Raw genomic sequence first — 22354 nt, 5'->3', positions numbered from 1 at the left:
AGCCCCCCCCCCCCCCCCCCACACACACACACAGTATACATACATGACATTTACAGCATTTATATAACAGGGCTGAGCACAGACCAATGACAGGCTGGACAGGAAGTGACGTCATGACTTTTGCTCTCTCCAGCTGTTATCAGAAATACAGACAAGCAGCTGACGAGTGGAGGAAGAAGTACTCATAGTAGAAATACCACAGTGCAGAAATAGAGAGAGCTGCTGTGTACCTGAACATTAGCTCAGTTTATAGAGAGTAACTGGAAGCTGGATTTTATTACTGCCTACTTGTCCAATGTTGAGAACATCAAGTACAAACTGAGAGTAAACTGACGCAGCCTGTAGCTCCGTCCTGCACAGACTGATTCAATTAGTTTTCAGTTTTCAGTCTGAAAAAGTGGTTTTGGAAAAGAAAGGACGGAGGTTACCGGAGGAGCTGAGCTTAGTAAAGCTAATTAGTGATGCAAACTCGTCCTTTTAAGCCGATGAGGAGACGTTTCTTTTTGGATTTTAATGTGCAAATAAAATGCACCTCAGAAGGGAGGAGGTTTCTCATGCTGCCTATTTTTTATATTAATGTCTACAGATAAATGTCAGAAGCTGTAAAACGAAGACACAGAAGGCAAACATGTACAGTCGTATCTACAATGATTCTGAGGTCATATTAACAGGGTTTCAGGGGGTGATGCCCAAAACATGCTGTGCCCTCACTGTAAAATCACTGTGGAGCAACAGAACCAACCAAAGTACTTTCTAAAGGTTGTCGTTCCTCCAGCAGGCTGGTGTTTGGCTGTTGGTTGTTTATTATCTGCTCTCGCTTTTCCAACTATTTGTTAAGAGATATGGTGAAAATAATGTGAAATTACATATTTTTCTTTGGAAAACGTAACGTTTTCTTCGGGGAGGACGCTCAAACCCCTCGACCCTCCGGACCGTGACTAACACGACCCCCACCAAAACATTCATCTAAAGCTCACATTAAACACTGACATTTTAACTATTCTAACGAGCGGCGCATGCTCATGGACACAAGAGCGATGCTGCTGAGACATGTTGTGTTGGGGTTTTATATTCAGACATACTGCGCTTTACCTCCGCTGCTACAACTCCATCCTTGGGAAACACTGAAACTACTTTACATACTGTTGGATAGTTTCATCTGGAAAGTACCTGCAGCTGTTGGACAAATAGTACTGCAGTAAAACGCGCAATACTTATAAGTAAAAGTACCTCAAAATTGAACTACAAAAGTACAGCAGCTGAGTTACTTTCCACCACTGTAGCTGAGCAAATCATTATTTAAAATCAACATAAATCTGTTGTGTGATCGGCTGTATCGGCATTTAAAAACATGGAGCAGAGAGGACGTCAGAGACAGGAAGTTCCAGTCGACCCTCACTGAGTCAAAGCTGGTGTTTAATAGGGTTGAAACGATTACCGGTTCAACGGTAAACCGCGGTAAAGTTACGGTTATTATTACCGACCACATTTTAATTACCATGGTAACCGGGTTTAGTTACCGCGCTATTATAAACTCACGGCAAATCTAGTCCAGCATCAACCGAAGTTAGCGACAGTCTCCCGGAAGAAGAAGCAGAATGCAGCGTGGGTTCGTTTGGGTCGGCAGAAGACAGCGCTGCGGAGATTTTTCAGTCTCTCTGCAGTCCGGTCCCATTTTAGTTTTTAGCGCTGACAGAAACTTGATTGAAGAAAATGACCTGATAGTGAACGCAGGGTGAGTTAACTTTCAGCTTTGGTTTGTCTGTCTGACCTGCTAACAGCGTGTAAACTGAAGCTCTCAGTGTTGTTACTCTTGTAAAAACGCTGCACGTTGTTCTGCTGCTGTGTGCATCGTGTGTCTGCAGACTTTTCATCCACTACACATGATATAACACGTTACGCCGTTTAGTCAACCAACCAGCACATCTCTGGTCATTTTAAATCCAGCAGCGATCAAATTAGTGTCAGAACAAGAGAAACGCTGCAGACTGCAGTTACTCTCACTGTCTTCTAAAGACTTATTTGTTTTCATGTAATTGTGCATCACCTATATAATACAACATATCAAATCTTGATCATGCACACTTACATGGTTTTCATATGTTTACAAACGGTTTTGGCTGTTATTTTATTGTTTATGCAAACTAAATCTTATTTGTAGTTTTCAATATAAAACTTGATGAAATGGTTTCAGCATGTGCATCCGAACATTTTCACGTGACCGTAATAATTTTGGTCACTATAACCGTGATATGAAGTTTTCGTTCCGTTTCATCCCTGGTGTTTAAACATTTCTGAGCTCTGGACGGATAAATAAACGTTACAGCTCCCGTCGAGAGCCAAGCTGGTCCCCGAGCCTTGTTTACCAGCAGCGTAGTGGCAGCGGGTTAACACGGAGGCTGGTCTCCCTGGTTCTGGTCTGGAGGCTGAAAGGGGGGACGTCTGGGACGCAGCAGGTTGTCACTGCAAACTGAAAATGTTATTAGAACCTGCATCATGATTTATTTTGATAGTCTACAGAAAGGAAACAGCCTGTTAAACTGCTTGTGTATTTACTAAGACATCGTTTATTAATTGTTAATAATATATTGTCTGACCTCTGCTCTGTGACCTCTGACCCCTCAGCGTCTCCAGGAGATCAACAGTATGATCCGGACCGGAGAGACGCCCACCAGGAAGCGCAGCATGCCGCTGGACGAGGAGACGTCGCCCAAGAGGGTTTGTAACGACAACCACTCCGCCCTGCTGCGCCGCCTGCAGGCCGTCGCCAACGACCGCAGCTCCTCGCACTGACGTCGCCATCACGCCACGCCCTCACGGCCCCGTCACGCTGTCAGAGCGGACAGACCACACAGACCACACGCCGTCATTTCTACATCAAGTGTTTTAACAGACAGTTAAAGTAAAATACCACGGGATCAGAAACATCATTTCCAGAATGAAAAAATGATGAACTCGTGGGAAAATTCAAAATGTTGAGGCAAAAAAGTCGTATTTATAAAGTTATATCCATTTTAAAAGGTGTTTAACAGTGTTTGGATGCAGAAATGACAGTTTTTCTGAAAGAATACTGAATAAAAGGAGTCACAACATCTATTAATACATTTTTTAAACTAATAATCAATGAGACGGGTCAATGACACATTTCCTCTGCACTGCATTCATTAGTATTACGTCGCCGCGTTGCTGAACTCTTCTTTCTGGATGTAAAACTCATCCTTCCATCCATTTCTTCTCCGATACAGGAATGAAATTTATTATTGAACGAGACTTTTTTGTACGAGTTTCTTACTGAAGTGACGGTGTGACGAAGTCGCAGCAGCAGCAGCAGCTTCGCAGCACGGCGTTCTCATGTTTTTGATTTTTACGCTCTTATTTACTCCTGGCCTCATTAGATCATCCTTCATCTTCTCTACCATACTGACAACAAAAATCTGATTTAATTCCACAGCTGCTTTATCAGCTCGCTGAATTTAGTTTGAATCATTTTAAAATCTTAACATCTGTCAGTTAAAGCGCTCGGGAGTGAAGTGATTTTTATTTTCACACCAGCAGAACGGCCTCATTTTTCCTCCTGTTATCATGGATTTTAACTCAAACTCGTGTGTAAATATTTGTAAAAAAAAAATGTGAGAGAGAGAGACCTATTTTATGGAGGTGTTGTAAGTTAAGTGCCTTTATATCTTTAACTTCTGAAATCTGTTTGTTCAAACAAACTTTTCTTGATTGTAAAAAAAAAAAAAAAAAAGACTTCTTGATAAAATAAAATGTTAAAAAGTGACCTGGTAGATTCTGTGTCGCCACTGAGATGTTGGTTAATATGAATTATTTTGTATTATTGTGTCATGCATGTAAGTACGCCCCCCCCCCCCAGCCTCCACGGGGCTACAAGATACCAAACATTTATTCAACAAGTCCAAGGATATAAAACTAACTCAAACAACGTTTATAATTACTGATTCGCCTGCTGTTCAAGGAGCCAGTTTGACTAAATAGCCCACAGCTAACTGACTCTATGGCAGCCATACTTCTGGTTAACATCCGCCCCAAAGAATCTTGGGAGCTGTAGCCAAAAAAGTAGAGCAAGATTATCCCCTAAAAACAAGTAAGACAGAGAATAAAAACAGCTGCAACCTTTGAAACACTTGATATCGGCCATCTAGAGAATATCTGTGTCAATTTTGGTCGCGTTTGAACGAAGACTTGTGGAGATCTAGATGTGAGATTTAGCATATTCTGAAAAATAAATAGTGACGCACTTCTGAATTGACCTCAGGTTGTCAAGCTCTCTAGGATGTGCGTGTGATTTTCTTAAGATTTCGTTCTAGAAGTTTGAAATGAGAAATGTCTAGAAATTTACATTTGTTGTAATAAGCCACGCCCACTTTAATTCAATTCAATTTTCAGTTCACCCAACGAAGGTTAAAGTCAAGGGCAACTGGGGCAACAATATGTCCCCTTTAAACTTATCGCATGTGTGGCGCCCCCTAGTGGAAAGATATCTCAAGACTGCTCAGCAAATCTCGGACCGAGCATCTGAACAGACCAGATGTTTGGTTACAAAAGCTTATTTTTGATTTACGAGCATTCATGTAAAATTGTACGTAAAGATTTATGGGAAAAAAAAACCGGAAAGACTAAATCAAAATTCTTTTAATAAATTTTGATCAGCGAAGTCCGTACATGATCCTGCCAACGTTGTTTGACAAGTTTTCAAAAACAGGTTTTTGAAAAAAAAGACATAATTTGAGATTTTATGAGCAGAAGACAAATTGGAGCAAAGATGCAGACGAATCCAGAAATTAAATTGACCAAAGAAGTTTGACTCTAAAATGAAACAGTTTTTTAGATAATTGCAAAAACTTGAGTGTTGAGTGTTATAGCGCCACTGTGAGGTCAATTTGCAACCCATCTGCCAATTTTGGTGAGTTTTCGTCCGGCAGTTTTTGCTGCACAAACAGTTTTAGCGGAGAAAGAAAGAAAGAAAGAAATACTGAGGTCCAAATCAATAGTGCTCAGTGCAATAGAAGTACTGTCAGCTACTGAGGTGGCTTAACCCAGGAGTGACCTCTGGCTGCCCTGATGTTACCTTGCTGTGTAGCGTTCAAGAATCTCCAGGGTTTTGTTGAGTTGCAGAATAACAAGACGACACAGCATGAAACGTCCATTTTCCCCCAGTTTTCAATGGTCAAACCTTAGGCTCTAAAACAGTAGACTGTCAAACAATGGTTTAGCGCCAGTGTGCCACAGCGGTCAAAATCCCTTTGCCCTTCAGGGTCTAAAACACCTGCAGATGAACAGTTTGGATCCCACAAAAACAAAAGTGTTGTTGTATCAGGCGGCAGGTTAGGATTGTGTCCTCAGAGTTGATGTGTGACTTTGACAAGAACCAAACTGTGATGGCTCAACGTCTGGGTCACAACATCTCCAAACCCGGTCTGCTGGGGTCAGTACCTATTAGAAGTGGTCCAAGGAAGGAGGAGCAGTGAACCGGCGACAGGATGGACAGTGGTCCAATCCAACAGACGAGCTATTGTAGGTCAAATCAGAACATGTGGATGGCTTACTTGGGGAACACATAACACATTATAAGAAGAAGGCGAGCCGGAGGAGGCAGTGTGACGCTTTGGGCCGCGTTCTGCTGGGAAACCTCGAGTCCTGCTACCTACCTAAGTGTTACTGCAGACCATGTGACCATTTCACGGAAGCAGTATTCCCTGATGGCCTCTCGCGGCGGGATAATGCGCCACAAAGAATGGTTAAGAAATGATTTGAGGAACACAACAATTTCAAGGTGTTGACTTGGCCTCCAAAGTCCCCGGATCTCAATCCAATCGAGCTTCTACTGGATGCGCTGGACAAATATCTCTTAACTTACAGGACTGGATCTGCTGCTAACATCTTGGTACCAGATACCACAGCACACCTTCAGAGGTCTAGTGGAGTTCAGGCCTCGACGGGTCAGGGCTGCTTTGGTGGCAAAAGGGGAACCTACACAATATTAAGAAAGCGTTAATTAGCTTAATAAATTATAAGCGTATTATTTCACTGTATTAGGTGTCTCTCACTATCAGATTTCATCTATGTTTGGCAGCAGAAACTCCGTTAAGTGTTCGTAATATTCAAACAGAATCTGTTGTGGTTGTAGAAGAAGGGACTGTATATTTTGGGGTAAAACTAGTAAAGTTGCACAAAAAAATGTACTTGTACTGTAATGGAAAATTTAATTTGGTTCCACACAAAATAATCCATAATTCAATGTACAAAATGTCAACATAATGACAAACGTCCACCAACATATTAACTTTTTTTGCAGATTTAACGTCCAAATGTTTTGTCTTTTTACCTACTAACGAAACATCAGTTGTAAAAATCTAAAATGTTTGCTTTTGTGTAAATCTACTGATGAATTAACTTATTAGTTCAGAGTTTTCAGGAGAAAACAACAACTAATCTAAATTTTGTTGCATGAAGTTGCTCAAACATGAAGATATTTAACGTTGGCACCAAAACTATCAGCGAGAGTCTGTAAAAAGTGTCCAGCTGTGATGTCATTACACCAACAAGCCAATCAGCGGTCCTTTCATTTCCCGGCGACCACAGACAGCTGGTCTCTGATGCGTCCCAGTCCGTCCAGTATGGTGTCCAGAGACTCCCGGCCCAGCTCCACCGTCACCGTGGAAATGGACTTCCCGCCTGCCGCCGGACACGGATCCTCCATCTGAAAACCCGAACATGTAACACGTCATCAGACGCATGAAGCTGATCACATGATTAGAGTTCCGCTTAGTGAGGTTCCTGACAGAGTGAAATGACCCCGTAAGAGCTGGTCGAATCCTCTAAAAGCTGAGGAAAGGTGCTTCAGTGCTTCCTTTCTTACCTGCTTTAGCGTAGGGCACACTGCACCATCCTTCACCAAAGGAAAGGAGGTGGTGCCGTCCCACAATTCCCTGGGGCAGCAACATTTATGGTGACACAGCGTAGTAGTTTCACCACAATTAAGCACCCGTTATACGCTTGTGAGACTATCCAAAACGTCGGGAAATGCTCTGAAACTACAAATATAGATTTCTATATTCCCTGTCAAATCCCTCCAGTGGAATTAAAAACAAGCTTATTGTTTTATAGTTAACAATATCATATTCATAACAAAATACTGTACATATAAATGTCGTGGAATACTCGCGATAACGGGATCATTTTCCCGTGATAGAAATAACGACCGCTGTTTTCTCGCGATAACGGGATCATTTTCCCGTGATAGAAATAACGACCGCTGTTTTCTCGTGATAACGACCGTTGTTTTCTCGTGATAGAAATAACGACCGCTGTTTTCTCGTGATAACGGGATAATTTTCCCGTGATCTCGAAATAACGACCGCTGTTTTCTCGTGATAGAAATAACGACCGCTGTTTTCTCGTGATAGAAATAACGACCGCTGTTTTCTCGCGATAACGGGATCATTTTCCCGTGATCTCGAAATAACGACCGCTGTTTTCTCGTGATAGAAATAACGACCGCTGTTTTCTCGCGATAACGGGATCATTTTCCCGTGATCTCGAAATAACGACCGCTGTTTTCTCGCGATAACGGGATCATTTTCCCGTGATCTCGAGATAACGACCGCTGTTTTCTCGCGATAACGGGATCATTTTCCCGTGATCTCGAAATAACGACCGCTGTTTTCTCGCGATAACGGGATCATTTTCCCGTGATCTCGAAATAACGACCGCTGTTTTCTCGCGATAACGGGATCATTTTCCCGTGATCTCGAAATAACGACCGCTGTTTTCTCGCGATAACGGGATCATTTTCCCGTGATCTCGAAATAACGACCGCTGTTTTCTCGCGATAACGGGATCATTTTCCCGTGATCTCGAAATAACGACCGCTGTTTTCTCGCGATAACGGGATCATTTTCCCGTGATCTCGAAATAACGACCGCTGTTTTCTCGTGATAACATCCTGGGATTCTGTGGTGGACAGGAAACCAGACTGTTTCGTCACTAAATTATGTTGCATTTGTTGTAGATAAAGTTTGTTTTTAAAGCTTGGAGTAAACCTGGGTCAGCTTTCCCCGAGTCCTCATGAATTCTCCTCCACATCTTTCCTTGACCTTGTGACGTTTTTCATCGGTGTTGAGAAGAAGTGGTTAGGAAAGGAGTTTTTTTTTACCACAGGCCAGTAAACCTCAGTCCCGGCGGTCACATGACCTCGGTACGTGGAGGTTTTTGTGGTCCAGGTTGGTACCCACCTTGAGCTGAACCAGGCAGGTCGGGACGGACATGCGACTGACTGAGTCTGAACCGGTCACCAAGTCGACTCTCCAGTCCAACTCCTTCAGCTGGGGGAGAGAGACTACACACAAACACACACAGTATTATTACCTACCGCACACACAGCAGCACCACATCAAGTACACAAAGGAGGTGAAACAGGAATCTGGACTCACTCTGATCACTGAGAGCGTCTGTCCTCCATGTTGGACTGAAAAACATCAGAGGGAGACGTGATCTTATATTCAGCCGACCAACAATCAATAATGCTTTATTTTACACATCTGTAATTTATGTATAGCTTCCTCTAGAAACAACTATGAAATCACTAACTATAGACAAATTAGAGAACGCGTTCAGCTGGAGATGAGCAGACGATTCAACACGGAGAGTAAAGTTTCTAATGAGAAATAAAAAATGTGTGAATACTTATTTGGATTTTAAGCAAATTCCTGTAATTTCAAATAACGTTATTCTTTCCAGGAAACATCCTCAGGAATGACTGAGAGTGCTGCAGATAATCCCACCTATGGGACGTATTTTTCAGATTTGTCTTTTTACTTGTTTGAGCAACAAGGACCTTCACCGTCTCCAGGCTGTTCAGAACTCTGCCGCAAGGCTTTTAACTTCCCAGCAGCGGCACCGAGGCTGTGCAATGCTTCACCTCGGCTTTCTACTTTGTGTGAATCCTGTCGATTCTTTTAAAGAGCCACTGAAGACGCTGCTACTCAAGCAGGCTTTTAGTTAGACGAAGTGATGTGTCCTTCAGTATCGAGGCTTCGAAGCGCGTGTCGAGGCTTGTGTTGATGATGTATGTGGTGGCGTTCGAAGCCTCGTGAGCCGGCCGTACCACGTGACAGATTCAGGAGACGGTTTGCAGGTTTGGCGTGCGATTTGAAAGGAGCAGCAAAATGCAACGGACCCTCCACAACATTTTGTGGACTTTTGAACTTGATTTTATCTACAGCTTATTTTAAATGACTAAAAAAAAGTTGATCAACTTATGTCAGAATTGCTTTGATCAAATAACTTCAAAAATTGTTATGAAACAGAGGAAAACTTCAGTTGAGAAAGAAAGTTTTTCTTTACATTTTGTGGTTTTTGTAAGAATTAAACTCTTACCCCATATTACCCTGATAATTACTTTTCTACAGCAGGTGAAATCAGTTATGTTTTGGCATCACATCATTCATTAATTTATTCAGTTCAAAGCTTCACACACCAAAGCCCTGGTGCCTTATAATCACTTTGCCTGTTTTATATTTATTGTCCACTTGATGGCACAGTAGAGCGAATGAAGCACCGTGAAGCTTCGGCTCATGACTGAACCAACTGGATGGAAAGCTTCATGAAGCTTCATCTCGCCATCACTTAGATGAGGTTTTTTTTTTTTTTTTATGATTTTGTTTTCCATTTGTTGTTACATTTTCTTATGCACTGTATTTTACTTGGTTGTTTTGTTTCGCATTTTATTGTGATTTTTATCTGTGAAAGGTGCTACAGAAATAAACTTTACTTACATACTTATTTAAACGATCGCACGGCGTGAAGCACATGATGCAGCAAAACAAAAAAAACTGTAGTTATGAAGGTGACAGGACAGAGGAAACAGAATTCAACTTTTAGCTTTTGAAATAATTTAGACTCTCTGAAGGAGCCACACCTCATTTTAGGACCAACATTCTCGGGGGCGCGTGGGTTGAGAAACTAGCAATGACTCCTGCGCTGCGCTTTGTGCAAGCCAGGGCCCCATAAACGATAACTGGGTCTTTATTTTATTATCATTGATGTGTGGCTCATTAACTCGTCCTGTTCCACATCCAGAAACATCCTTTGTCATCATTTGTCTTTAAAAGAAAATCCAGGCACAATTTTAGACGCCTTGTTGTTCTGAAAGTCAAACGAAGACGCGCATCAGTCAATATTTCTGTCCTGCTGTCACCAAAACCAGCAAAGTGAGGCGATGAGAAATTACAAGCATGAGACAATAAGACGCAAACGGAGGCAACGAAACGAATCATGCAGAGCATCTGGAAGCAGAGGAAACGCCACAAAGACCACGCCCACCATCAGGACACACAGTTCACCTCCCAGCTGACAGGTGTCAAAGCTGTTGTTAATGTTGCTGTAAATCCACACATGAACCTGAACCGCTTGTCTGTCTGAACGTTTCTGTGGGTGTGAAGCTCCACCTGAGCTCACCTGTTCTCCAGCAGGATCTTGGTGATCAGGTTCTTCAGACTGGTGTGGAACGACTCGGGGAAGAGAGCAAGGATCTGCTCGGGGGAGCTGAGGTTGTTGAAGAGGACGTGATGAGACAGACGGTGGAGAGACTGAACCAGCTGGAGGGGAAACACACAGATATTTAATCTGTTTGTTCTGAGGTCCGACACCTGTACAGGTGAAAACATCAGGTCAACCGCATCGTCGTCACCAGTGTGGATTTTATTTAGTTTATTGTTATTCACTGCAGAGAGTGTTCAGATTATTATGGGTTACAGAGCGCTGCATTAACATTGAACAGGTGTTACAGGTGAAAATGTTTGTGGTCTGAAAGTTTCCAGGTGTGATCCGTTTGGTGTTTGTTCACATCGAGAGGCTGAATACAGGTTTGACAGTCTGAACATCCAGGTGGCTGTTACCTGTAGGGGTGCAACAACTAATCGACGTAGTGGACAAAAATCGAATCATTATTAAATTCATGATTCGTTTATGACGTCATCGGGCCGTAAGGACACCGTCGGCTTAACGGAGTAAAGTGACGTGAGCAGTAAAGTTGCTAAAACAACATCAGCGCTGCAGTAACACCTTCACCACCTCAAACCTGCAGAGTGTGGCAGCGCTTCACTCAGCCAGAAAGGTCGTGAACTGCAGCGTCGTTCATCGTTATTTAATAATTATTATAATACTTACTGACCCCCCTGTAAAGTCGGCAAATGTAATGCATGACGTTATTCCTTTCTTTCTTTGTGGTGTCAGTTTGTCCCGGTGTGTCGCAGCACTGGCGTGTAAACTGCTCCCTCACTAAACAGCAGATCAGATCAGGACTTGATTTCAGAGGAACTTTCTGTTGCTGCTGCAGAAACGTTCATTAAAAGATGCATTTTTGAAAGCAGTATTTATTTTATTGTTGTGACTGTTAAATAGCACGTGCCTAAAACAACCTCAAGTTTAATTTAAAAGCTGATAGCTAAGTAAGACGAATTGTGTAATTTTGCTATCCATGATCCGAGTAGTCGATTAGTCGTTTCAATAATCGATAGATTAATGGACTCGTTAGTTGCAGCCCTAGTTACCTGTGCAGCCTGGGCTGCAGGGATGCTCAGCGTGGAGGATGTGGTCTCTGCTAGCCGGCGACTGGGACCTCTGTGACTCTGAATGCAAACGTCCCTCACTGCGTCTTTAGATGGAGCCTCGGGAGACAACAACAGCTCATCATCATCATCATCAACAACAACAACAACAGGAGCACAGCTGGAGACGCCGCGGTCACGTGACCCGCTGAGCTGCCCAGCTTTCATTCAGCTTGTTAAGATGTTGATTTTGTTTTTCTGTTTGGTTTCACTGAAAATTTAAACTCTATTAATGCAGAAACATCAGATATAATGGCGACACACTTGACTTCACTGTGAGCGCCTTTACTTACATTTAGCTGATAATACATAGATTATTGTACTTTTACTCCTAGTGGAGTATTTTCAGTGTGACATTAGTGCTTTAACTTCAGTAAAGGATCTGAACACAAACTAAAGACACACAAAATCAGTTAAACACAGTCTGTACATCCTGTTCAGTGGCGGACACTAAGTATTTTTAACCAAGTACTGTACTTTTACGTGTACCAGAGTATTTCTACAGTGAGTTATTAGTACTTTTACTCAAGTAAAAGACTTCCTCCACCACTGCACCCTGTCCGAAAGCTCTGATGCTAACCTTAGCATGCTAACGTTTAGCTCCGCTGCTCCGCTCCTCTGTTTTTATAAAACAACAAACTCAAGACAACATAAACAAAAACAACAGCAACAGTTTGCGTTTTAAAACGTGTTGATATCGGGGATCAGTACCTTCAGGAGGAGCTGCAAGGTGTTGAAATCTTCGCTGGAGACGGCGGCGGCCATGTTGGCGGTTGGTGACGTTAGGGTGGGAGGGTCATGTGACACACAGATGGCGCTGCTGCTCATGGGAAATGAAGTACACTCGAGAATCAGCGTGAACAGCCTACAGGTGAGAGAGCCGGCAGGAAACAGTAGCAGGATACAACAAAAAAATCAAAATCAAATTAAAACCGATTGATTTTATATTTGATTTGATTGCATACATCTAAAATTATGTTTGTATAAATATCTGGAGAAAAAAATGCAGTAAAATAGTGAGTGGTAAAAAGAGCTAATGGATGTGTTTTGGTGTGGAAATCTTAATTCTACATAAATAAATAAAAATAGGTTAATAATTCCCGGATTTCTATGATCGCGTTTCCCAATAATGTTTTCTTTCTGTTAAATCCAACATTTCCACCAGCACCTGAAGGCAGCACGCTACAAATAAACACATCCCCTGCGATGACTGAGGGAATAAAATAAGAAAACTATATTTTTTATTACAATAAAACACCTTGAACAATAAATCCTATAAGGTAATAACACCTGAAACAGACCGTCTAATAATACATACCAATATACAACAAGCTTAATTTAGGTAAATACAAATTCATACAAATTTTTTTTAAGAACCCACTGTAAAATTAAACGTTTATTAATAATAATAATAATAATAACAACATTAAACCCTAAAGGGCTAAAAATAAAGCCAACAATAGGCTTTATCTCTAATAATAATAATAATAATAATAATTATAACAATAAGTTAACAGTAAACAGTTCCGGTCCCGGAGGCTCCAGCCGGCGGAGCGGTTCGGTGCAGCGACTCTCTGCGGGGGAAGGAGCTTCTCAGACGGGATGGAGGTGGTCGGTACCCGGCGGCAGCCCCGCTGATCCCCTGCCGGCCGGTGTTCGTGTCCTCCGGTGAAGATGTCAGTCTCCGGGATGAAGAAGCAGCTCCACAAAGCCAGCCAGGTAACCGGGCCGAACCGGGCTAAACCGGACTGCTGTTTTATAAAACATGCAGAGGCATTGAGACTTACTGCGACACAGGGCCTGCTGGTCCACACATCAGTATCGATCCTTCAGATCATTACAGGCTATCAGCATAAATATCGATCCAGCAGGTGATCGGCTTTAATGATAACAGAAGTAACCTGTGATTTATGTTTCCAAATATCATCCTACTACTGTTGTGGTATACCATACTTGTACTTCTACTAGGCTACTAGTACTACAACTGCTAATGATTTTAATTATACTACCGACTACTACTACCACTGCCAGTACTACTACTAACAGCTGCTGTTATAAGGACTAGTACTATAGGTCTATCCTAATGTTACTGCTATTAATACTACTACTACAACTAATGTTACCACGGCTCGCACAATACTACAATACTGCACAGTACTGTTGGTGCTACAGTGGTGTAAGAAGTATTTAGAGAAGGTCTGTTTACTTAAGTATCTCACTATAAAAATACTCTATAACAAGTGAAAGTCCTGCCTTTAAAACTAAAACTTACTTAAGAAACTTTATGCACTTAAAGTATTAAAAGTAAAAACACATTCTGCAGAACGGCCTCTGTCAGGATGTTAGTATTAGTCTTGGATCATTATTGTTTATGTAACATTGTTTATTTTTTATCTATTAACTTGAACAGTGAGCCTACTTTAAAGTTGTAGTTGGTCAAGTACAATATTTCTCTCTGAAACGTAGCGGAGTAGAAGTATAATGCAACATAAAATGGAAAAACACAAGCAAAGTACAGGAAGCCTACTTGAGTAAATGCACTGAGTTACTTTCCACCAGTAGTTAAAAAGTACATAACCTCAGAAAAAGAAGAATAAAGTATAAAATTGGAAAGAGAACCTAAAAATTGTGGCTAAGTAGAGGATTTGAGTACAAGTACTTTCCATCTCACTGCTATAACCCAGTAGAATCAGGCTTTATTGCCAAGAAGTATTTCACACGATCAAGGAATTTGCTTTGGTGATTAGGTGCTAGACATAAACACAAACATACAGTTGATATAAATAAATTTAACAATATGTAAATAAGGAATAAAAAGATGTGCAAGTTCATAACTATGTGTAAAAGAAAAAATAATGTGGCCGGATTTGTGTTGTGCAAGCATAATACAGAGAATTGCCTTATATATAAATATATAAAACAAAATTGACAAAAGATAAATGAATAATAAGGAATATGTGCAATATGGCAGTTTGTGCAGTGATGTGCAAAATATATACAACATAGTGTTTATGTGATTTCTTCTCTTTTTATGTTTATTTATGCTTCTTGACTTTTCAACACTTTTACCTTTTTGTTTATTCTCTCTGAGGCGAGCTGAAAGGTCTCAGATCAGGCGATGCGATTAGCTGACGACATGTGACGATGCACCATACTGAGTTCACGAGAACAAGATGAGAAAATATTTGAACGCTATTTTGAAGAAATATTCAATTCTGAAATATACTGTATGATTGGGGCGTCTGGGGATCCTTTCCTGCATTCTGGAGACATTTGCACCAATTTATGGTGGAATGGTTTCATTTATAGAAAGGCTCAGATGGCAGGTGACAATTCAAAATATAAAAATATAATGCAATATAATTTCAAAAATCAGTGGCTTGTTTTTTTAGGTTAAGTTACTTCTTTCGTTAATTCAACGCACATTTGTTTCTTCTATATTTTAATTGCATTGCATGTTTTCTTATTGTGCAAAAACACCTTTATAAAAGCATTTTCATTTGTTGTTTAACATTTCTTGTTGCAAGCTAACAGTTTTAACAAAAGCTTTCAAAAAGTGGTGGCAAAAAGCGTCTTCAGTGTAAATGACACCTAATAATTCTCTCTATTGTTGTGCACCAATATTCATCTGATGTGAAAATGTACTTTGCAATAAAGCTGATTCTGATTCTGATCGGTGCTAATGCTTACTTCCCCAACTCTTCCTGCAGCTGCTGAACGAGAGGCTGATGGGAGCTGAAGGAACAAAGATGGACAAAGACTTCCTGAAGATGGAGAAGGTAAAACTGTGACTGTGCTCACGCAGAGATCTCCGTCTGATCACAGCTGACTTCCTGTGTCTCTCTCTCTCCGTCAGAGTGTCGCCGTCCTCCACTCTCTGCTGGACGAGCTGCTGTCCAAAACAACCGAGTTCCTCCAACCAAACCCAGGTACAGAGAGAAACAGCCGTGATAAACACAACGAGTCACAGGGAGAGAGCCAAAGCAGAATCTTATCCTTCATGAACTCTGTCTTTTACAGTCTAACTAAAGTAAAACGTCACTGAAGAGGAAGCTGGTGTTATTCAGAAATTCATCCATCCATCTTCACCCGTATATCCGTGGTCGGGTCGTGGGGGCAGACCCCAAACTTCTCTTTCCCGAGCCACATTAACCAGCTCTGACTGGGGGATCCCGAGGCGTTCCCAGGCCAGTGTGGAGATACAATCTCTCCACCTAGTCCTGGGTCTTTCCCGAGGCCTCCTCCCAGCTGGACGTGCCTGGAACAGGAGGCATCCTTACCAGATGCCCAAACCACCTCAACTGGCTCCTTTCAACGCAAAGGACCAGCGGCTCTACTCTGAGCTCCTCGCGGATGGCCAAGCTCCTCACCCTTTCTCTAAGGGGAGATAAGGGAGATAAGGGAGATAAGGGAGCGTGCCCACATGCGCGTTGAAGTCTCCCAGCAGAACTATGGAGTCCCCTACTGGAGCCCCATTCACATACAGAACTCCATTCAGGGTCTCCAAGAAGGCCGAATAGTCTGAACTGCTGTTTGGTGCATATGCACAAACAGCAGTCAGAGTTTCCCCCCCAGTACCCGAAGGCGTAGGGAGGCGACCCTCTCGTTCACCGGAGTAAACTCCAACGAAGCGGCGCTCAGCCGGGGGCTTGTGAGTATCCCCATACAAGGAGTACGGTTCCAGAACCGAGACTGTACGTGGTCAGTCCCACCAGATCTAACTGGTAGCGCTCCATCCTTCCCCCACAGAGAGGTGATGTTCCACGTCCCCAGAGCCAGCCTCTGCTGCCCGGGTCTGGTCCATCGAGGCCCCTGACCTTCACCGCCACCCATGTGGCAGCGCACCTGACCCCTGTGGATCTTCCTAAGGATGGTGGGTCCAAAGGACGGAGAGGGGGGGTGCCACGGTGCTTTTTCGAGCTGTGCCCGGCCGGGCTCCGTGGCAAACCCGGCCACCAGGCGCTTGCCGGCGAGCCCTCCCTCCGGGCCCGGCTCCAGACGGGGGCCCCGGGCTTCCTCCGGGCAGGGTCTCTCCTCCTCTTCCTTGTTTTTTCCTCAGGTGTCTATAACCCACGCAAACCTCTCCACCACGATAAGGTGATGGTTCCCAGAGAGGTATTCAGAAATTCTCAGGAGGAAAACTGATGGTGTGAGCTGTGTGATTTGGGTGAAGTGGAAAGTGACTCTCGTTCCCTTTTGTGCTGTTCAAATCAGGTTTTAAAGGGAAGTTTTGTTTTCTTTTTTTATTTAAATAATAATTAGTGGACCAAAGAGGTTTAAAGTCTTGCTCGCGGCAACATTTTCTATCACACATTGAAATACCAAAATAAGTGGTTTTAAAATATCTAAAACTGACAAAGTCTTGAAAGATTCTCGTGTAAAAACTGGAACAGTTGTTTAATTTTGACGTGTTTAAGTGAACTAACTTTGTCTCAAACGCCTGGAAGGGAAGGAAAATTTGATAACTGTTATTTATTTAACTCTCCAGTATTATATAGTAAATTTTGTTGTAGATGATAAAGGTCTGAGGATTTGATTATCAAAGTTGCTCAAGTTGGTTCACTAATTTTGGGGATTTTTAATTAGCAGTCTGGTTCTAGCGTGCATGAACGTGTAGGCTCCATGGTGCACGCTTGATACAGTGTCAAAAGTTTCATTCATTCATATATTATTTAGCGTTCTTTATAAGTAGTGATACTGGCATAATAAAAGGCAACAAGCTTCGGTATTTATCCCTCTCGAGACCCTCTCAACAGTTTCAAAATTAACGTTTCAATGTGCAGAAAAACAATCAACTACAGTTAAAATCATTGATCAGTTGATCACCAACAACTTCAGAACCATCTCGTGTTCATGAATCTAATGTCTTTGTGTCGTCACAGCCTACAGAGCGAAACTGAGCATGCTCAGCACGATGTCCAGGATTCGAGGACAGGGAAAGTGGACGGGTTACCCGCAGACAGAGGGCATGCTGGGAGACTGTATGTTGCGCTACGGCCAGGAGCTGGGAGCTGCTTCTGAATTCGGTATACTGGCAGCTTTTATTCTTTATTTTGTGGTTTTAAAAGTCTTATAAAACACAGTTAATAAGCCCCAATGAAACATGAATTAAATCTGTTTCTGTACAACCAGCCCCAGAGATGTCCAGTGGGTCAGTTGTAATTTTTCTATACTTTCAATAAGAACCATGCAAACAACAAACAAAAGCAAACTGAGATAGAAAAAAACTAAATCCCAGATTATGAACTCTCTAAAACTGACTGAGATGTACACTTAAATTTTGGATGCTTATTTTTTGTGGTGTTCTTACTGAATATAGTTAAGGATATTACAGAATAAAATACGGTTAAATAAATTCAATTGTTGAACATTTGTTTTCAGATTTTTAAGTATATTTAAAATAATTTGTTTTTGGAAAATTCTGTTAACAATCCCCCCCTGCAGAAATACTCAAAGAAAACAGGAAAATGGGTTGATGTTTATTTTTTCTCTGTTCATCCTCCTCCTCCTCCTCTCGTCCTCTGGTGGTTCAGCCGGCGCTCTGACTGATGTGGGTGACGCTCTGCAGCAGGTTGCTCAGGCCAGGGACGTTCTGGATGTCAACGTCAAACGCACCTTCATCGACCCTCTGCAGGACCTCCACGACACGGAGCTGAAGGAGATCAGGGTGAGAGGAGGCTCAGCACCATCAACAAGTTCACGTTCATACCGTTGGCAAAAAATTTGGAAAATTTGTCCAACTTTAGCAAAAATGTAACTACGGTACTCTCAGATATGAACAATGAGTTTTGTCCAAATATTGAGTTACCTTATCTGTGTTTCTGTCACGGCCTGGCTGAGTGAAGCGGCAGGGAACTGAGGAGTGTGGACCCAAATGCAGACAACGGCAAGGCGAGAGGAGGATGCAGTTCAAAATAAAGTTTATTCAAATAAACTAAACAGGCTTATGTGGAAGCTTGAGGCAAAAAGTCCAAACAAAGCAGAATCCAGAACAGAGATAAATCCAACAAAGAGTAAATCCACATAACACAGAGAACAAAGCGGAACACTCAAAGTCAGACGACGAGGAGGACGTGACCAAGACACAAGCAGGCATGTATACACAGGGACTAACGAGCAGGGCGGGAGAAACACAGGTGAGGGGGATCAGGACTAATGAGACACAGGGAGGCAGAGAGACAGCACCAGTAAGTCGAACGAATAATAACCAGGAATAAACAATAATATAAACAATAGATCACAAATATACCAATAAACTACCACTAACAGGGAAAACAGACTGAACTAAGATTAAATAGAGCAAACATGACCAAAATAATACAGAAGGACACAGTAAGTAAGACAAACATGAACTAAAGCACAGAACTAAGAACTGAGGCCAAGAGACCTAAGATAAGAGACCAGACATAAATATCTTAGGACAAGGAACGAGAGAAACAGAGACAAATAGAAAGACACATAAAACAATGGCAAAAACCAGAAACACACCGGGAAAAATACAAAAAACATCATCCAAAACTAACAGTTTCTTTGTTCTGGTTGGTTCCTCAGTACCAGCTGAAGAAGCTGAATGGCCGTCGGCTGGACTTCGACTACAAGAGGAGACGGAGAGGGAAAGTCCCAGCGGAGGAGGTCCGACAGGCCTGGAACAAGTTCATCACCTCCAAAGAGCAGGCGGAGAGGAGTATGTTCGTCCTGCTGCAGAGCGACGTGAGTCTGACAGTAACGGACTGAAGTGAGACACCAGCTGTCAGGAACTGATCCCAATCATTTGGTGACACCTTTATTTAATTTCCCAACATTACTAGTTAGTTAATAATTATTAGTAACCCTGAAGGAATTAAGATGACCACTTGCTGGGGAAGGTATTGGAGACATAATCTAGTAATAATACCTCTGTATCCCCTCATTAGGAGACAAGAGCTCATAATTAGGAGACAACAGGTGTTACAGTGTGTTCTGTGACCCATCAGATTCTGTGACCTGATTAGGAGACAGCTGCCATTTTCGGCACAGCAAACGTTCCTTCCAAACGTTTTTGCATGATTTATTTTGAAAGCTGATTTCCAAATGAGACCATCGAATTTAAAGAGGGTCGGACATTTTGACAGCTCTGTGTCCTATGAGATGCGGAAGTCATAATTAGAAGACAAGATAGACAAGATACTGTCGAGACAGTTCTGATATCAGAGAGCCCGGTTCCCATTTCCAGTGCAGATTAATGTGGTCTGAGTAAAGAGATGCGGCTGCATGTTGTCTCGCATAGAACAGATTCCATAACCTTTTGCCACTAGTTCAGTTTTCAAACATGATACCATCCAGCTGTTCTGTTGGGCCTCAAGAGACAGAGAGATATGTTTGTGACAAAAATCCTGTAGGTATCACAAGAAGTTTAGGCTTTAGGTTTAGGTTTAGTTTAGGCTTCTAGCAATCGCTGGAATGGAAAAACCTTCTCTAAACAGAGTCCGTTACTCTTTGCTAATCCTCTCATCCAGGTGCTGAGATTTGGCAAAGTCCAGTTAGTAAAGGAACATTTTTGCGCCCACCTCTGGCCAATAAATATAATTTTAAAATACCAGGTAGGGACAGAAAGATGCACAATTCCTTTCTTTTTCATCAGAATCGAATCAGCTTCATCTGATTAGTGCAACACACAGGAGCAGTGTCCGTTCTCGAGAGTAATCCAAGTGAGAGAAAACGTGATTAAAATATTATTTTTTTAACATTTGAGACTTCATCCAGTCGAAGGTCTACTGTATGTAGTCAACTTCAGACACCCAGGACTGGCTGTAAATCTTAAACAACTTAACAACAAAATGATTCATCACTTCATTAAGTTTGGTTAAAATCCTTGTGTTGGAGAGAAACAGATCCAGACTGACGGCTGTCCTGACGTTTCCTCCTGCAGGTCGATCAGCTCGGTCATCTGGCCGCTCTGATCGCTGCGCTGCTGGACTTTCACCGCAACGCCCACCGCGTCCTGCTGGGTCTGCATGGCAACCTGCAGGCAAAGTGAGCCACCGTCTTCATCACCTACCACATCCCTCCAGAGGGAAGATCCCAGTATCACCAAAATCAATAAGATTCTACACTTGGTGACCACGAGTACCCACAACAATCTGTCCGTTGGTTATCAAGTGTAAAAAGTTTATAAACTGTGTGTGAATATAAATTTCACTGTAATTGACTCGTTAGATTTTGAGTTCCAGATGCTGAGGTGGCTGTAGACTCTCACTCAGGTTTTAATGCTCTTGCTTTAAGTTTTAAAAGTTCTGTATTTGTTGTGGAACAGGCTGATGGCTGCCAGTAACAAACCAGAGCGACAGTTCAGGCCCAAAAAGATCAGAGTCAGACGTGAACGCAACGGCAGCATCGGATGTTACCACCAACCGTCTATCACGCAGACAGTTTCCTTAGGTAACTCCTACTGTAGTTGTTACTTGAAATATGATCACTTTACATTTCTCCGGAGTGAAATATGTGTAAGGATTGTGCCAATCTTTCTGTGACAGGTGAGCAGTTCACAGTGTTACCGTCCAGACCCGGCAGTCCCATCTCCTGTTACGGTGAGAAAGAACTGACGTCCACAAACAACTTCCACAAGCGACACACGGCATACTTTATCAAATAGTTTGCTTCTGGTTCACAAGAGGAAAGACTTTAAAGAGGAAAACTAACTGGTTGGTTTGACGTGGTAGAAGATGCTTGAAGATGTTGTGACTGACTGGCAGGGAGTCCCAGCTATTTAACCTCTGTGGAGTCATTATCAAGGTGATGGAGACCACTTGGTTCGTTAGTGCTCCCGGCTCCTGGAGTCCATGTACACTAGAGCAGAGAGACCATATCTAAACTGGGGGGAGGGCTAAGAAACCACTCATCCCCCACCAACAATGCTGTCCTTTTCATCTCTCTGTCATCTTACAAGAAATGTCTGTGAACATTCTTCCAGTCATCCAGGTCAAATACTGAACAAAATTATAAAGGCAACACTTTTGTTTTTGCCCCCAGTCATCACGAGCTGAACTCAAAGATCTAAGACTTTCTCTATGTACACAAAAGGCCTGTTTCTCTCAAATATTCTTCACAAATCTGTCTAAATCTGTGTTAGTGAGCATTTCTCCTTTGCCGAGATATTATTGCACAGGTATGCCTCAGGATGGCCACAATAAAAGACCACTCCAAAATTTACAGTTCCATCACACAGCACAACGCCACAGTGTAATTATCATTGCAAGGAAGGTTAAAATGAAGGGCAGCTGGATTTGGGACAGGGAGGACATTTCCAAAGAGGAGTCAAAGAGTGCATGTACAACCGAGTAGATAGACAACCTCTCGACATACACTCACCTAAAGGATTATTAGGAACACCATACTAATACTGTGTTTGACCCCCTTTCACCTTCAGAACTGCCTTAATTCTACGTGGCATTGATTCAACAAGGTGCTGAAAGCATTCTTTAGAAATGTTGGCCCATATTGATGGATAGCATCTTGCAGTTGATGGAGATTTGTGGGATGCACATCCAGGGCACGAAGCTCCCGTTCCACCACATCCCAAAGATGCTCTATTGGGTTGAGATCTGGTGACTGTGGGGGCCATTTTAGTACAGTGAACTCATTGTCATGTTCAAGAAACCAATTTGAAATGATTCGAGCTTTGTGACATGGTGCATAATCCTGCTGGAAGTAGCCATCAGAGGACGGGTACATGGTGGCCATAAAGG

General features: G+C 42.4%; 3 protein-coding genes and 1 long non-coding RNA gene across 7 annotated transcripts in view; 2 read left to right on the top strand and 2 right to left on the bottom strand.

Moving 5' to 3' along the window:
* rbl2 (retinoblastoma-like 2 (p130)) overlaps positions 1–3807 on the top strand; it is a 46028-nt gene extending 42221 nt beyond the window's left edge. For all 4 annotated transcript variants that reach the window (XM_046037086.1, XM_046037085.1, XM_046037089.1 and 1 more), the window contains one exon: positions 2626–3807. In XM_046037086.1, the coding sequence (XP_045893042.1) occupies positions 2626–2793 (168 nt within the window). In that variant the 3' untranslated portion in view covers positions 2794–3807. The remainder of the gene's footprint in view (positions 1–2625) is intronic.
* A 2400-nt stretch (positions 3808–6207) lies between these two features.
* commd9 (COMM domain containing 9) lies at positions 6208–12481 on the bottom strand. Its single transcript, XM_046038008.1, has 6 exons — positions 12342–12481; positions 11574–11690; positions 10480–10619; positions 8454–8488; positions 8256–8359; positions 6208–6721 (listed from the first exon to the last, which is right to left on the bottom strand). The coding sequence occupies exons 1-6, from the start codon at positions 12456–12458 to the stop codon at positions 6584–6586; spliced, it is 651 nt and encodes a 216-aa protein (XP_045893964.1). The 5' UTR covers positions 12459–12481; the 3' UTR covers positions 6208–6583.
* A 756-nt stretch (positions 12482–13237) lies between these two features.
* Positions 13238–22354, top strand: part of sh3gl3b (SH3-domain GRB2-like 3b) — an 11702-nt gene continuing 2585 nt past the window's right edge. The window contains exons 1-9 of the mRNA XM_046038009.1: positions 13238–13349; positions 15341–15409; positions 15487–15559; positions 17513–17656; positions 18164–18297; positions 19182–19340; positions 20539–20642; positions 20923–21047; positions 21143–21196. Coding sequence (XP_045893965.1) covers positions 13305–13349; positions 15341–15409; positions 15487–15559; positions 17513–17656; positions 18164–18297; positions 19182–19340; positions 20539–20642; positions 20923–21047; positions 21143–21196 — 907 coding nt within the window. The 5' untranslated portion in view covers positions 13238–13304. The remainder of the gene's footprint in view (positions 13350–15340; positions 15410–15486; positions 15560–17512; positions 17657–18163; positions 18298–19181; positions 19341–20538; positions 20643–20922; positions 21048–21142; positions 21197–22354) is intronic.
* Positions 18089–18729, bottom strand: LOC123962104. The gene is made up of 2 exons (XR_006822855.1): positions 18439–18729; positions 18089–18282 (listed from the first exon to the last, which is right to left on the bottom strand). It is a non-coding gene; the product is annotated as an uncharacterized LOC123962104 (long non-coding RNA).

Source organism: Micropterus dolomieu, linkage group LG22 (genome assembly GCF_021292245.1).
Source record: "Micropterus dolomieu isolate WLL.071019.BEF.003 ecotype Adirondacks linkage group LG22, ASM2129224v1, whole genome shotgun sequence".
Lineage (NCBI taxonomy): Eukaryota > Metazoa > Chordata > Actinopteri > Centrarchiformes > Centrarchidae > Micropterus > Micropterus dolomieu.
Note: the sequence above shows the minus strand (reverse complement) of the source record. Positions and strands in the feature narration are given on the sequence as shown.